Below are 16698 nucleotides of genomic sequence, written 5' to 3'. Positions count from 1 at the left end.
GGGGAGAGAGCATAGTGGATATTTACGGCGTATTTGGTTTATTTGGAATTATACCAGCAGAGCCTAATGAAAGCAAGCAGACTTGTGAAAAGAGACAGCTAAACTGCTGATTCTGCACCAGATTTTCCGAAGCAACAGTGTATTCCCCATAATTTCCAGGCTAGCAAAAATTTTCCTCAGCTGTCTCTACATCTGTCTGTCTCATTTTCAAAGCTGCCACAGACTTTAGGTGCCTGTTCCCAAATTCTGATGGGTATCACATTCCTAAGGCAGGAAAGAAACTGCAGGTCATTAAAGTACCTCTTTTTACATCCCTGATCACGGTTGTGCCGTTTTCTGGGCACAACCATGACAAGCCCATTTATGCTAATCCAAAAAAGAAAAAGCTACAATCACCACACCATTAAAATAATGGCACTGCCTTTTATGCTTGAGAATGCTGACCACTGAAGGAAACGATGGGTCATGTTCATTTATTTTTTTTATTAACCTTTTCAAATAATTGCTCCAGTTCTATAAGACTTAATAAGACGCCGAGGCTAATAACAGAAATAAACTAGCAAGTGAGATTAGTAAAGGAATGGAAAATGTGGCAGAGAGATTTGTGTTAACCCTCATGTTAACATAATGTTAAACATAATTACATTATTTTGATTCAGGAGTGCCACATCTAAAACTCAAAAGAGGAAACCATGTAAATGTCAGGAATCTCATTAACTTTTTTTTACTGTTTTTTGTAAATGCCTATTAATAATTCGGATTTCAAGCTGCAGCCATGCTGATTTCACTGGACACTTAGCAGATCCGCTCTTTAGATCATTAAGGATGAATACTTATCCTATGGCATTGAGCTTGAGCACCGGATGCTATGCATTTCTTTAATCTGCAACTGTAAATTCTTTTCCTTAATCATCTGAAATGATGCCACCAGGTTAGTCTTCATGATATAGTACAAAAGATTCATTTAAAGATAGGCAGCCCTTGTCAGTCTGAATTTATTGGCTCTGAATCAGGTCTTCCAAGACCTAGAGTCTAGCCTTTCCTATGCAGGGGTTTCCAAGGGTCTTGATCACATTGGTGCAGTCATTCACAAGCCAAAAACCTCCTATGTCTGCAGCACTCCTCTCAAAGTAGGCTCTTCCCCATCTCTCTCTCTCTGTGCAGGAGAGGGGAGAAGGGCCCAGTCTCCACCAGAAGAGCTGCAACAGGCATCTAGATTTGCACGGCATTGTGATGACTGCAGCTTCCATAACAATGTAACACACAAGTGTGAAGGTCCAAGGCCTCAGGAGCTGCTTGGGGCTCTCCCAGTGCAGTTTAGGCTCATTGATAGGACTGACGCAATCCACTCCAGACAGTTTGTAGCAGCCTTGGAAGATTCTGTCCTAAGGTATGTACCGCTTATTTAATTGGCATACAACACACCTGTGGCTTGATGTGCCTGGGGATCCATCTTAAGCTTTCTGGAATCAAATTAATCCTCTGGAATCCTGAAAGGGATCTGCCCAGGCAGACCCTCAAATCCATCCCCAGAATCCAGTTATTTTTAGAATCTAGATTCGTTGGAAGACACAAAGTGTTGAACAAGCATACGAGAAGGTTCCACATGGAGAGATCTTCTTGCTTGACTTCGCTGGCTTCATTCTTAATTCATCTAGGTTTGGCTCTGGCATCATCCAAGTTTCATTTGCTTTTCTTCTTGTAAATGTCAAGTATTACTACAGAGTCACCTGTGAAATGGCATAAGCAAAAGAAGAAAAATGGCTTACTGGTGAGATGCACAATAACAATCCAAACACAACTTGATTTTGTTCCATACTGGGGAAAAAGAAGCGAACTCACTTTGGGGCCAGCAGCTGACAGTCCTGGAGCAAAATCTGGCCCCAGAGTGGAGCCAACAACCACTCTCTGCACTGCCAAACTAGAAGTAAGAGTGAGCTGCAGGAGAAAGTGTTGCTAGTGAGGCACAAGAGACTGGAAGAGGCAGCGCCCTTTGCTCCCTTTTCAGAGTAGCTCTGCAGCAAGATTATCTGCTAACCAAGGTGTGTGTGGGGGGGTCTCACTTCCCCCATGAACAGGCAATCTGATCCACAACTGAGAGACAGACCATCTACCTCAGCACCCCCATGTTGGTTGGGGGGGTCCCATTAACTCCCTGGCACATGGCCCATAATAATCTAGTTTTAGGGTGATTTTGCACATTTACTGACCATGCGAAAAACTGAAGTTTGTTCCATGCATCTAATCTCTATCATGCATACAGGAACACGTGACCAGGGATAGCCTCCCTCTGAAAATGGTAATTACCAGAACTTGCCCTTTCACATATGCACCTGCTTGCATGGTGACTATAGGCTTTCTGCTTATTACTAACCTTGCTTGCTAGTTCACTTCTGCTTTTAGCCTCAGTGCAATGTCTTCTTATCATTATAGCACTGGACCCACCCACCACCCATGGGGGGGAAATTACAACTAGGGCCTGGCAAGTGAATGTGCAACTTCTACTAGCCCTGATTTAACTGTGAGGAATAAGAATCAAGTGACCAGGCAGGGAACCGAGAGAAGCCAAGGGAATTTATTTTCTTTCTTTCTTTCTTTCCTCCCTTCCTTTTTTAACCTTTCGATGTGCCACCAATGTGTAAGAGAAGAACGTGTGCAAACTAATTTTTAAAAATGGTAACTTTCGAGGATTTGTTTACAAGACTGGACTCACCCCAAATCATGCGGACGAGGAATTCTCCTGTGTTGTAGCAAAAGAGAGCGACGACAGTGCTCCCCACAAAAAAGGCAGCTATGCCGGGTGCACTTAGCTCTTCAAAGAGAGGGTACACCCACTTCCCAGTCACCGAGTAAATCCACAGAAACCTAGAAAAGAATGCATTTTAGTTTGGACATCTTAAGTGAGAACATAGCATCCCAGCTGGGCTTGCCGTTTCCTTGGGAAGAATGTGGCATCTAAGGGCCAAAGTACAAGCTAAAAGGCTTGCTCGAACTGTACATTGAAGAAGAAGAAGAAATGCAGTCATGGGGTTCTAGCTCAGAAGGTGTTCTAGTTTCTTTCCCAAAATTGCCGCCATTACCCTGCCCCAGCTGCTTTTAGCCCTTGAAGACACTTTAAGGGGCCAATAGCTTGGGTGAGATTATTGGTTTTGGGCTTTTTTTAAACACACCTGCATTTATTCACAGGTACACAAACGCCTAAAAGATCTTTTTTTTCTGCCTGGGGTAGCCAGATGTTTTGTTATGCAGATCTCTATGTGGGAACACCATTTAGTGAAAGAAAACAGCAAAAACATAAATGCAAGTCATCTGACATGGTAAATTTTAGGTAAAGGGGTGGGGGTGGGGGTAAAGAGGTAGTTTTGAGGAGGTAGTTCATCCCCTAAATACTCTTGTCTGGGATCCAACACCAGACTTGAATGGCAGAGGGCTTGGGCACCAGCAGAGGCTAAGAATATTCAAGGATCAAGGCCTTCCATCCAGGTTCAGAGGATAACATTCAAACCCCCCCCCCCCCCATGATCACATTGCCACATTGCATTAGGATGAGCTTCACCTATGGGCCAGAAGTTCCATTCCTTCTGGAATACGGACACCTTTTTAAAAGCTAGTTTTCTGGGGGAATCTCGAAGAGGCCTTGCCCCATGCTCACAACAGCCAAACTAATAGACAGCACAAATCACAGCAAGCAAACTCGTGCATGGGAAAGGAATTTCAATAAGCGGCATGAATAATCTCATTAAGTTTAGGATCTGATTAGGCTAAAAAGGCCCCTCATGAGGCCTAATGTATGGTTGTATAATGCACTTGTTCAACAGTTCCAAAGCTTCCCTAAAGTCTGATCAGGAGTCTATTGTAGCTGCATAGTCGGGATTTCTTTCAGCAGGGTTAAGCAAGGACCGTCTTTTCAACAGAGGACTTTGTGGCTGCATGTAATAACTAGGTGAGAGAAGGCATTCCCTCTTGGCTTCCTGCCTGTTAAAGAGGGATGCCAAAGCATCATGTGAAAGAGACTTTCTTCATTAAAAAAACAAAGATCTTACCAACAGACATAGGCAGCACCCCCAATTGCTAATACGCTGATCCCTTTTCCCTTTGATGGAGAACGATGCGGGGTAGTCAAGAGGTCCATCAGGGACAATGGTAATATAATTGTGTGCTGGGAAGAAAATACAGTGCGTCACACAAAATTGTACTCGTGTTGAATTTATGAAACTCACCATTGCTTACAATAAGGTGTACAGAGCTTTGGCCTGGCCTTTCTACCGCAAGTCTTTCAGCCAACGTCGTGAATGGCTGTTGGCTGAATGTTCTATGTGGTAACGTTCTGGGGCAAAGACAATGGGCTTTTTTGTTCTTTCAACCAGAGGATTAAAACAAAAACTCTGCTATTGATTCTCGATGCCTTATTCTAAGGGATATCCCTTCCTTTAGAGCAGTGTGTCCCAAACTGGGGTCTCCAGCGGCTTTTGTACTACAATCCACACCATCCCTGACCACTGGTCCTGCTAGCTAGGGATGATGGGAGTTGGTCCAAAAACAGCTGGAGACCCAAGTCTGAGAAACCCTGCTTTAGAGGGTTGCTTTGTCCTCTATACTACCGTGCCTGTCTTTTTCAGGAAGAAAGGAGATGGGGTTCATGAAGCTGGCAGATGCCTGGATTTTAGCACCTCTGCTCTTTCCCAGAGGAATTCCTGATATCAGAGGCTGTGTCCCATAGCATCAAGGAAAGGAGAAACCCTTTCCCCTGGTCTAACAGACTTTTGCACCAACCTTGCTTTTGACAGTCAGGATACCCTATGCTGAGTGCCTTCATTCCTTGGCAATGCTGCCAACTTGGTAACAGTATGTGGAAGGGACGGGGATTAGCTAACACACCCACACCCCAGCCTCAGAGCTATTAGGGTAAGGCAACAGTAGAGAGTTTTAATGTGTGCACTGCTGCTATAGCCGTATCTTGCTCTCACCTTTTCAGCATGTACAAGGAAGGGCCGTTGCTCAGTGGTAGAACATGTGATTTGCATGCACAAGGTCCCAAGTTCAAACCCCAGCTTCTCCAGGTAGGGCTGAAACACCTCTGAAACCCTGAAGATCCATCAGTTAGTGTAGACCAGGGGTAACCAATGTGGTGCCTGGCACGTGTTGCTGAACTACAACTCCCATCAACCCTGACCATTGACCATACTGGCTGAAGCTGATGGGAGCTAAAGTCCAATATTTGGAAAGCATCACACTGGCTACCTATGGAACAATGCTGAGCTAGAGGCAACTTCATATGTAACTTCCCCTAGAAAACAGGAAGGCACGCCTCACCATGATCCAATAGTAGAGGCTAGGGAACTAGCTTATACAGTGGTACCTTGGTTCTCAAAAGCCTTGGTTCCCAAATGCTGAAAACCCGGAAGTGTGTGTTCCGGTGTTTGAACGTTTTTCAGAAGCCAAACATCCGATGCAGCTGTCAGCTATTGTTTCCAGGGCATCTGCACCAATCAGAACCTGCGCCTTGGTTTTCAAACATTTCGGAAGTCAGACAGACTTCCGGAACGGATTAAGTTTGGCACTTTTGTTTTTGCTATTTATTTTGCGTTTATGATTTTGAGGCTTTTTCGGTTAATTTGTTTTTGTGACTGTGTGGAACCCAGTTCAGCTACTGATTGATTGTGTGACTGCGGAAATGGATAAAAGCCTCCCATCCAAAGAATGACTATCTTTGGTGTAGTAAGAAAAAATTATAATTTTAATTTTTATCATCTACAATACTGTCTTATTTATTTTATAGTATAGTAAAATGATTATTGCTTTATTTTATGGATCAATGGTCTCGTTAGATAGTAAAATTCCTGTTTTAGGGGTTGTTTTTAAAAGTCTGGAACAGATTAATCCGTTTTGCATTACTTTCTATGGGAAAGCACACCTTGGTTTTGGAACAGACTTCCGGAACAGATTAAGTTTGAGAACCAAGGTACCACTGTACAGATATAGATAGATGGTGCATTTTAATAATAATAATATCCTGTCATTCCACAGTGCATGCTCTATATTTTTAGGTTCACTTGGCTCTGGCGATTGTACTGTTTCTAGAACCTTTGTATGTTTTGCCTGTTATTGCAAAACACAGAAGTACTGCATGATTGACTAGTTATTGCAAAGCTTTCCATTTGCCACTGGCTTTCAATTAGCTCTCTAAATGAATTCTTTTTACTAGACAATGGAAAGCTGACTGCTGCAATGGCATTAGTAATGGACCATATACTGCAACTTAAAACTAGTTGAAAGCCCTTTAAATGCATTTTGTTTTTTTCTCAGGCAAAGTGGTCCCTACTCATAGCAATTTTTAATATGACTCTAGTCACACCACACACCATGAGTCATTAAAGGCAATTAAACTTCATTGCCACTATAATGTATTGTTTAATCTAGCATTCATTCAAATAAATGCAAGCTTTGTTCTTTAAGCAAATAATTTAAAAAACCTGTTTAAAAAGCAAGTCTTAATAATTAGGCCTGGATTGACACCAATCTCCAAGGGTTGGCAAAAATGGCTGGAAACAGTGACTCATTCTGGTATTTTCCATTAACAGTTTTCTTTTCAGCTTCACTTGTAACAAGTGAAACTGAAAAAGGAAAACAATTATCACAGAGAGGGGAGAAAAGGCATTATTTCTCAGTCCTCCCCCTCCCTCACTCTAAAAAACCAAACCAAACCCCAAACCCACTAATTTGAACAAAAGCTGTATGTAATGATTTTGCTCTTAATGAATGGGTTGCTTAAAATACTGTATTACGTTCCGACTGCTTATGAAAGTTTTTTTTTTTACTTTGAGTTCTGTATTACTTTGTTTTGATTTATTTACTGATACAAGTTAATTAAATGCTTTGCTTTCTGAGGGGAAAGCATATTAATTTGCCACCCTTACTGAGATGGCATAATATGATGCCAGCAGTTTCAGTTTACAGTGGTACCTCGGGTTAAAAGCTTAATTCGTTCCGGAGGTACATTCTTTTTTCTTTTTTTTAGAAGGTCCATTCTTAACCTGAAACTGTTCTTAACCTGAGACACCACTTTAGCTAATGGGGCCTTCTGCCGCCGCCGTGCGATTTCTGTTTTGTTTTGAAGCAAAGTTCTTAACCCGAGGTACTATTTCTGGGTTAGCAAAGTCTGTAACCTGAAGCGTCTGTAACCCAAGGTACCACTGTATATATAAATATTGAATGGAAAATGTTTTCTTGGGGGAATCTACGTTTGTCTGAGGCAGTGGTTCCAAATGTCCAACCCTTAGAGAATGCTTTCCAGACAGAATTGCCTGTACTAGTGGTGTATCTGCAGGTCTGCTATAGAACCCCTGAATGCTGCAAAGGATTCTGGGAAGTGGCACACAGTCAGTTAATATGGAGTGTTGGCCAGGTTTGATGAGCCATACCATCATCGCTCACAGTCAGGGCATTCTACAATGCATGCAACATTCCCTAGGGGGCACTATGGGGCTGAAGCCTCTACAGCCCGCCCGCCCCATGTCTGTTGGGATGGGGCTCTGGCATGCAAATGTCGCATCAGGAGGAGGCCTGGTCCCATCCCTGGATATGCATGGTGGGTGGTGTTGGTAGGTATGAAACTTCCTTTTCTTACAGATGAAGTAGGTAAGCAATTAGCAAGTGAAGAACACCATCACAGTAGGTTGAAGGTTTTCCCTACCCCAACCCTCCCCATACAAATATTACTGATTATCCACAGATGTGAACAAGTTCTGTTGAATCAAGTTCCAGCGTACAAGGGGATATGTTTTGCCTTCCTACTCCCTGTACTGGCACATGGCGGTTATCTAGTAAGGCAAGTTTGGGGCAATGTGATGGTGCTCAGCTCTTCTCAACTCTTCTGCTTCCTTCAAAACTTCGCAGATTTGTTCATAAGGGAACTTGAATTGCTTAGAAATTTCTGGTTTTCTTAGGAAACACGGAAAGAACAAATGTTAGCTGGAGGGATCCATCATTTAGCTCCATGCCTAGGTTGAATAATTCATGCAGAATGATTTGCCCATTGAGCGAGTGTCACATCACTTCTGAAAAATGGGCTCATTCTAACTTCTCGGAAACATAAAAGATTTAAGCTATGACTTTTTTGTTTTGATTTGTTTGTTTAAACAGGTTCATAAGGCTTGTGGCTGCTATCCTGCACCGATTTTCCACATGTGCCAATGGAAGTGGCTCAGTCCCACCATGCCATACTCTGCTGGTGTGAGGATAATGTTAGAGGAAACTAACATTATAGGGTGTCAAGAGGTCAGATCATAAAAATGGGTCTTTATGTAGTAGCCTATAATGGCACTGAGTAGGGAATCCAGGCTGAGTCTTGGATATGATTGCTGTTTCATTTGTTTTGGTTCTTATGACTCATTGCCCTTCTTCCACATGACTAGCATTCCAGAGGAGCGAGTGATGCAGACAAACTCATTTGTGCAGACGATAAAGGCAGAATTTGGGTTGTCACTGCAAGGAATATTGATCTTTTCGTAGCACTGTCCTGAGTAAGAGCCAGTAGCCTCATTCACTACGGAAGGTTGATAGAATCAAGCTTGAGCGTCTTGAGTATGATGGTTATTTCATTCATTTAGGTTATTTCATTCATTTCATTCATGATGGTTATTTCATTTAGGATTCATACTGAACTTTTTCACCCACCTATTCCCAAGAGGACATGTCGTGAATTCTGCACACACCCACAGCTTCTATTTTACTGGTACCATCTTTGCCCAGAGCAGTAAAGATTCCGCCCCCCCCCCCCCATTTCCTTTCATTTCTGTTTTTGGCTAAAAATGAAATTTAAAATGTAAGCTGCAGGAGTCAACCAGCCATCATTTTTGCACTGCTGCTTGTTGTTTCTACTCACATTTGCTGCTCGACTGGAGAGCTCCTGCTACATACCTTTTTGGATTCTTTTACTCCGTTCTAAAAACCACCAAACATTCATTTGTATTCCCAGACATTCTGCATTGTATAACACTCTGTTTACAGCAACAGCACTCTCATTCTTTTATATGCACTGCAGTAACCTAGAAAGTGTCTCTCTCTCCCCACCCCATCCTGCCACCCCGTTTAATGACTTCACATCTTTCAATTGACTTACACTTGGCAAGCAACGATTCACTGATATTTCCCCCTATGCTTTAAGGCTTTCTTTAGCAATTCACAAGCCCACTCATTGCCCGTCTAGGCTTAAAGAGATAGCAAGGAAGCTACAAATAAAAATTTGCAGAATCTGGGCATGTTCCTGCCAAAGTTAAGCACATCTTATTAAATTTGATGAGAGATTAAGTATATATTGACTCTTCCACCGAGATCAGTAGGAATTAAAAGTGCATAATTGGCTGGATCATGTCTGCTTTCCTTTGCATCCATCATGCGATGTTTGAATATTTATTGCAAATTGCCTTTGTTCCATTTTGCTGTTGTTGCTTTACATTTTACTCACCATAGCATGATTCAGCCATAAAGGAAGGAAGGCATCAAGGCTCTTGGGATAAACAAACTCCCGATCATAAAGGTATACTGCCCAAAACAACGTAAACACTGTCTGAAACAGAGTATTAAAAGAAAAAGGTGATGAGTTTATCTAACACAAGCATCTAACAAAGTACTTTCCACTTCTCTCAGATAGAGTACTGTGGCAAGCTTCTTCCTGTCACAGCACTCCAGAATAATGAGTTGTGAAATGAGGGGCTGGGATTCACTTATGCAAGGTTTCAAACAGTATCACAACAGTATGTATTTTATTATTTTAGAAATCATTTAGTGCTGTAACCAACTCTAGGCCACAGAACCTACGTAAGCCTTTAGTCCTGGAAAATGTGGTGTACAGGCAACAACCATTTTGTGAGGGGGTTCTGTTCCTGGCCCCCGCACACATTGGCAGAGCGTGCATAAGCCCTCTCCACCCTGTTACTCCCCTACCACGTTCCTCCCTCTTCTGGGCCCAAAAGGATGCATGTGTTGGCGGCCGTATGACAATTGGATGCACCTTAAATGGTTGCCCCCTGTAGCAAAAAGAAAGGCAACATGAATCTTCACATGACTTTCTCCACATGTTCAGTGAATCTGTGAGGGTGGAGTGGGGATTCTGCCTGCTGGCCATATCAAGTGCCCCTGAGCAGTCCAGAGGGTTACTCTTCCTACACAGGGTAATCAAAGCCAGTCAACACATATACAGCACTAGACTGACAGGCTTCCTGAAAACTTCAATGTTCCCTGAAATTCAGAGAAAATACAAGAACTGTGCTCAGATTATGTTTAATACAACTAATAATTATTATGCATTTATAAAATCATGTTGATTGCCTTCTGTTTGGGTACAAAGAGTGTTGTATGATTAAAAGCACACTAGCCATTAAAAAGGGGACGCGGGTGGCGCTGTGGGTAAAAACCTCAGCGCCTAGGGCTTGCCGATCGAAAGGTCGGCGGTTCGAATCCCCGCGGCGGGGTGCGCTCCCGTTGCTCGGTCCCAGCGCCTGCCAACCTAGCAGTTCGAAAGCACCTCCGGGTGCAAGTAGATAAATAGGGACCGCTTACTGGCTTGAAGGTAAACGGCGTTTCCGTGTGCTGCGCTGGCTCGCCAGATGCAGCTTTGTCACGCTAGCCACGTGACCCGGAAGTGTCTCCGGACAGCGCTGGCCCCCGGCCTCTTGAGTGAGATGGGCACACAACCCTAGAGTCTGTCAAGACTGGCCCGTACGGGCAGGGGTACCTTTACCTTTACCCTTTAGCCATTAAAAAACCACCTATGCAAGCAGTTGTCTAATTACTTTTCCTAGGGATGCTCTCTCCTTCGCAATGTTCGATTTGGGAAGAATTTTGTTACTTTTCTCTCACCTCCACTACATGCATTTAAAGTAGGAGAACTGTAGTATACTCTTCCCAGAGCTACAATTTCCCAGGATTCCTTGGGGAAAGCCATGTTCTTCAACTGTTATCTTTGGCAAAGACTGGCATGAGCAGGGAAAGCCGTGAAGACCACCAGGAGCTGCTTTCTGGGCTAAAAATCCACAAAGCCCAGTGAAATCTATTCAGACCTCATATACAGTGGCACTTTTTCAGCTGGTCTGTCTGGGATCTGTTTTATACTGAAGACGCCAAGGATGCAAAGCATGGACACCACTGCCAAGCAACGGGCCCTTCTACTGCGTGAGAAAGCCAGTAAGGTCTTTATAGTATGAACAATAACCAGATGGGGAGAAAGAGAACTGTGATTTCAACCCTTCTATCAGAATTGGCCTGAGCTTTTTTCCTGCATGAGGTGAAGGACAAGATTTCCCCCATCTCTGTTCTATGCACAGAAGCCAATTAAACTTATTTCAACACTGGTGACGGAATAGTGTCCTTTACTAGGCAGCAGGTTAGTTTGGAAGGGCCAAGACAGGCTGTATAGCATACCCAAGCCTGTCTTTCCACAGAGGAGAATGACAGAAGGGAGGGGGGGTAGGAGGGACAGCCAGGGGGCTGTTGCTGCTGCCTCCATCCCACTGTAACTGCTGCCTGAGGCAGTCACCTCACTTTGCCTAACAGTAGGACAGTCTCTGTCTTTGATGATGATCAGATCTATCTTCTGCTTCTCCAAGCGGCTTAACAACAAACATCGCTTTCATTCATTAAGAACAGGCTTTAAGCCGAAGAAGTGAATATTAGCTATTGAGAAATCTTGAAATATTAGTGAATATTAGCTATTGAGAAATCTTGTGTTGAAATGGATGCATTTCAACACAAGAAAAATAATTACAGCATCAGTTGTGTTTTCTTGGCCTTGTCTTCTCTACTGAGTGTGAGTCCACATTAGAGCAAACCAGGGACACGGGAGCTGAGAAAGGATGTTCTCCTACTAAAAATAGTAAGCATTGTTTATAAACAGAAGCAAGTCCCTCTCTACTCTTAGTGATCCCTCACACCCGGTGATCCCTCTATGGGAATAGAAAAAAATGGCTTTGGAAACAGTACACTCTGCTCATTTGAGCTTCACCAAAAGAAATTGTCTCAATTTTACCTGACTTTCCTTGCTTGCATTTTCGCAGGTTTAAAGTGGAGTATTAGTGTCTGATGCTTACTCCACTACATAGCTACACATGAATTATTTTTTCATACTAAACATGGGACTCTTCAAGTGAAATGTGTTTAACTGAGGCTGAGGTTCAGTTCAGGCATATTTTGGCAACATGCAGCAGAAAAGAGAAGTGTGAGTATAAACACACCCACACATATCCCTTCTGTTGCATGTTGTAAGATGCTAAATGGCCCTTAAGATGCTTATCTGGATTTTGGAAGTCAGCAGATAAAAAAAAGTTAAAAAGGTAAAGGATCCCTGGATGGTTAAGTCCAGTCAAAGGAGACTATGGGGTTGTGGCGCTCATCTCGCTTCAGGCCGCATTTGTCGACAAACAGCTTTCCAGGTCATGTGGCCAGCACGGCTAAACCGCTTCTGGTGCAACGGAATACCGTGATGGAAGCCAGAGTGCACAGAAATGCGATTTACCTTCTTGCCACGGCGGTACCTATTTATCTAATTGCACTGGTATGCTTTCAAACTGCTAAGTTGGCAGAAGCTGGGATAGAGCAACAGGAGCTCACCCTGTCGCAAGGATTTGAACCGCTGACCTTCCGATCAGCAAACCCAAGAGGTTCAGTGGTTTAGATCACAGCACCACCCACTCCCTGATAAGGCAGCAGGTAATATTCATTGGGAACATAGGAAATTAGATATAGAGATACAGAGTGCATCTAGGTTGATATTTTCTGCAGTGATCTGCAACAGCTTTCCAGAATTTCAGATGGGGCCTTTGCCTGCTCTACCCGGAGATGTCAGGGATCAAACCCTCTTTCTTTGTTTCAGTTGCCTTGCTTGGTTTTTGAAAACATGAAGCAATTGTATTCTATAACACACTAAGTGTCTTTCAAGCAATTATATATGCTGTTTATATATACTGCTACTATTACAGTATCAATAAAATAATAGTAATAATGAACTATCCTTAATGAATTCTCATTAGTAATAATGTATTATCATTCATGAGTTATCTTTACTTAAAGCATCGTTGGCTCAGAACTATCCTTCCAAAGTAACTAGTGCTTGTCTTCTAATAGTGGCATAATAATGATGATTATGTGTATTTGAAACTCACCATGGAGGTAGGAAAGGCCAGGCTGCCAAAGATCAAGTCTCTGAAGGGGAACATGGACTTAGCAAGTCGCAGTTGCTTCATTAGTACCAGCGCGTCAATCAGCAAGGAGATCCCGAAGTAAACAGCCTGTAGAACCTAAATTAATTACAGCTAATGAGAAGATCTTCATCCATTTTTAATTGTACACACCTCAATGAACTCTTAAGAAGGCAGTTTTCAGGGTGAACCATGAATCAGCACTGTGGAAAACGCCACTAGCTATATCTATCTTATTTACTGAGAGTGTTTTAATAAATTAGTTTGGGTGGTAAACTTTAACATTGTATTGTTTAATAGACTTATATAACGTTTTATGAGAACTAAGTAGCTTTGTTAGCATGAATGTGCAAAGATCCACTAATTTAAAAAAAAAGTCACCTCTAGGGAGTATTATAGCTTATCTGCAAGGTAGCAGTACAGCTATAGACAGACTCTAAAGTTGTGTACACACTGTCATTTACTCTGCATCCAGTGTGATCCCACTTCTGGTTTGGAAAGTGGTGTATACACACAATGTTAGTCACAATCCAGCTCCATCCTGTCATTTCTTAGAAAATACTGCATTTTGATGTGCTGTTCGCCAAACCAGCTTCAATAGGAATTGAGGGGGGAAATGGCCAACTGTGTTGTAAGCTGGTGATGTGTACACCGCCTTAGCAGAGGTCACAAAGGAAATAAAATATTCTAAGTTACACTGAGATACAGCAATATAAATAAATGAAGGAACAACATTATACGTGAAATTTCAGAGAGGACAAGTTTAGTCTTTATGCCAATCGTGTTCCGGAGCAGAAAGCAAGGCGTTCCAATGGGTAGGCCTCCACTGACAGTCACATCCACACCATATACTTAAAGTACATGCCTTCCTTTAAAAAGCTGGGAACTGTAGTTTACCCCTCACAGAGCTAAAACTCCTAACACCCTTAAACTACATGGACTGCATGAAGGGGTGCAATATGTTTTTGTCCTTAAGTCACAAATCTGGCTTAATGGCTTATGCATGTATGAAAAAGTAAAAAAAGCTGTCAATTGCAAAGTGTTCAACTGCAGAAAAATAGTAGCGTAGGGCAGTGTTTCCCAACCTTGGGCCTCCAGCTGTTTTTGGACTACAACTCCCATCATCCCTAGCTAGCAAGACCAGTGGTCAGGGATGGGAACTGTGGTCCAAAAACAGCTGGAGGCCCAAGGTTGGGGAACACTGGCGTAGGGTATACATTAGCAGAGACTTCCTAACTTTATGATCAGTCCAACAGCAGAAAAAGGACCAAGGCACAAAGAGCTGCCTTAGGTATGCCTGTGTCTTGGACTCTGCGTCTCCCCCGCCTTTGAACAGCAGATTTTGGACTCCCTACCATATCACATATTGCGTTTCGTTTCAGTGTTGTTGTTTTTTAATCCGCAACAATGAGTCTTGTGATACTTGAAAGACTAAGAGCTTTATTCTGGCATTTGCTTTCACAGAAAGTTGTTCCTGCTCCAACAGACTAACACAGTGGCCCCTCTGAAACTTTACTTGGGGGGGGGGGGAGGAAAATCTATAGCCCTCCAGATGATGACACCATCCCTGACCACTGCCCAGGAAAAGGAGAGGCACCTGCACAGCAAAGGATGAACATAAGCAAAAGCAGTTAACACAGATTTTAGGAGCAATTTAGACCTGATGGCCAAAGACCCATGGAGAGAGAGAGAGACCCAGCCAGGTGCGCTTCTGAATCCCTAGGAAATTATGGAGGGTGTGTATAATTTAAACTGCAGCATGGGGTGGAGGATTCAACACATCTCCTGCACAACTACTACTATTACACACTATCCACAGCTTAGTAAAAGCTACCCCCCATTGGTTTCTTGACACTGGAATTAACTTGTGCAAGGTACTGGGGTGGCTTTTAAAAAGTCTTTTTGGTGGGAAACCACAGGCAGGAAAAGCATTCTGCTTCCCTGCCCACATAGAATCGTAGTTGGAAGAGACCCTGAGGATCATCTAGCCCACCCCCTGCTGTGCAGGTAGCACCCCCTGGCCAGCCCCAGAGACACCATTTGCCTGGGGAGCTTGTAGCCAGGGCTGTTGCAACGAACAGCTATGCAAGCCTTTGGGAGGCAGAGATGCAAGAGGGCATCAGAGGAGGAAGGAACGGAAAGAGGGACAGAGGCCAGTGTTGCTCACAACAACCCCTGACCACCATTTCCATGCACCCCAGGGTGCCACAGCACACTGGTTGAAAACCACTGCCCTACAGGGATCAAACTTGCAACCTTGGCATTACCAGCACCATGCTGGAACCAACATGGCTGCTGCATGCAAAATGGAGCAAGCTTGTTGTTTTCTCCTGCTCCAGAGGCCAGGACCCAAACCAATGGATTCAAGTTACAGGAAAGGAGATTCCAACTAAACAGCAAGAAGAACTTTTTGACAGTAAAAGCTGTTCCACAGTGGAACAGATTACCTCTCCTTCCTTGGAGGTTTTTAAGCAGAGGTTGGATGCCCCTCCATCACAAGATGCTTCAGTTGTGATTCCTACATTACAAGGGGTTGGACTAGATGACTCTGGGGATCTCTTCCAACTCTACAATTCTATTATTTCCTGCTAGGGTTGCCATATTTGCTCTGGCAAAATACAAGGCAGGGCAGGGGGGTAGGCAACCCCCCCCCCAATCTGGTGCTGAAGTGACTTCTGAGCAACCCATTGCAATCTATTGCAACCTAACAGGACAGCCCCTCTGGAATTTGTCACCCAGGCATGTACACACACACACACACACACACACGCACGAAATTGCAAATCTGCCTCTGCTTTGCTACACAGAGTTTAAATACAGTGACGTTTCACACAGAGTTTCAAATCCATTTGAAAGAGGACCCCACAGCTTGGCAGAGAGAGAGAGAGAGAGAGAGAGAGAAAGAAAGAAAGAAAGAAGACCAAACCTGAAATACAGGTCAAAACTGTAACAAATACAGGACATAATATTTCACTTGGAAATGCGGGACGATCCTGTATTATACAGGTGGCAACACCAACCCACGCTGTACGTATTTCAAACCCACCCCTCTCCCCCCGCCCCCTAGTTTCAACGGGTGGCTAAGGGGCTTCAGGCTAGTGAAATGTATAACTCTAGCCTAGGTCGGGGGTTCGTGGCCGTGGGGGGGGACGACCCCCGTGACCCTCCTCCTGGGGATTCCCACCCCCTTAGCAGGCGCAAGCTGCCCTTGGTCCGCCGCCGGTCTCCTGAAGCGCCGATGGCGGGAAGCGAAGGCACCCGCCCCCTCTTTCCCCTCAGACTGAGGCGAGAGGGGAAGGCCTGGCTCGGCCTCCGCGCGCGCCGCTTACCAGGTTGAGGACGGTCAGGAACTTCCACGGCCCGCCGTAGGCGACGATGTTGTCCGGCTTCTTCTCGCCAGGTCCCGTCCCTAACTTGCTGATGAAGGCGACGAGGAACACGTACCAGGCGAAAGCGAGGCCGTGGAAGAGGAAGAGCGAAGAGACCTTCATGGCGCGCGCGGTGG

The 16698-nt window shown here is 44.0% G+C and overlaps 1 protein-coding gene across 1 annotated transcript; it reads right to left on the bottom strand.

The window, feature by feature from the left end:
• Positions 1–463: 463 nt before the first annotated feature.
• On the bottom strand, positions 464–16684 carry ADTRP (androgen dependent TFPI regulating protein). The gene is made up of 6 exons (XM_028737732.2): positions 16523–16684; positions 13158–13292; positions 9467–9568; positions 4044–4159; positions 2714–2865; positions 464–1730 (listed from the first exon to the last, which is right to left on the bottom strand). Exons 1-6 carry the CDS (start codon positions 16682–16684, stop codon positions 1684–1686), a joined length of 714 nt encoding a protein of 237 aa, XP_028593565.2. The 3' UTR covers positions 464–1683.
• Between the last annotated feature and the right edge of the window lie 14 nt (positions 16685–16698).

This window comes from Podarcis muralis, chromosome 8 (assembly GCF_964188315.1).
Source record: "Podarcis muralis chromosome 8, rPodMur119.hap1.1, whole genome shotgun sequence".
NCBI classification, from domain to species: domain Eukaryota; kingdom Metazoa; phylum Chordata; class Lepidosauria; order Squamata; family Lacertidae; genus Podarcis; species Podarcis muralis.
Note: the sequence above shows the minus strand (reverse complement) of the source record. Positions and strands in the feature narration are given on the sequence as shown.

Excerpts from the sequence above, each read along its gene's own strand:
- ADTRP (XM_028737732.2), bottom strand. The coding sequence starts at position 16,684 with ATGAAGGTCTCTTCGCTCTTCCTCTTCCACGGCCTCGCTTTCGCCTGG. Across the intron at positions 9,569-13,157 it reads TGGCCTTTCCTACCTCCATG|ACAGTGTTTACGTTGTTTTG; the intron begins GTGAGTTTCAAA and ends ACTCTGTTTCAG. Across the intron at positions 2,866-4,043 it reads GGTGCTGCCTATGTCTGTTG|GTTTCTGTGGATTTACTCGG; the intron begins GTAAGATCTTTG and ends ATTCTTTTCTAG.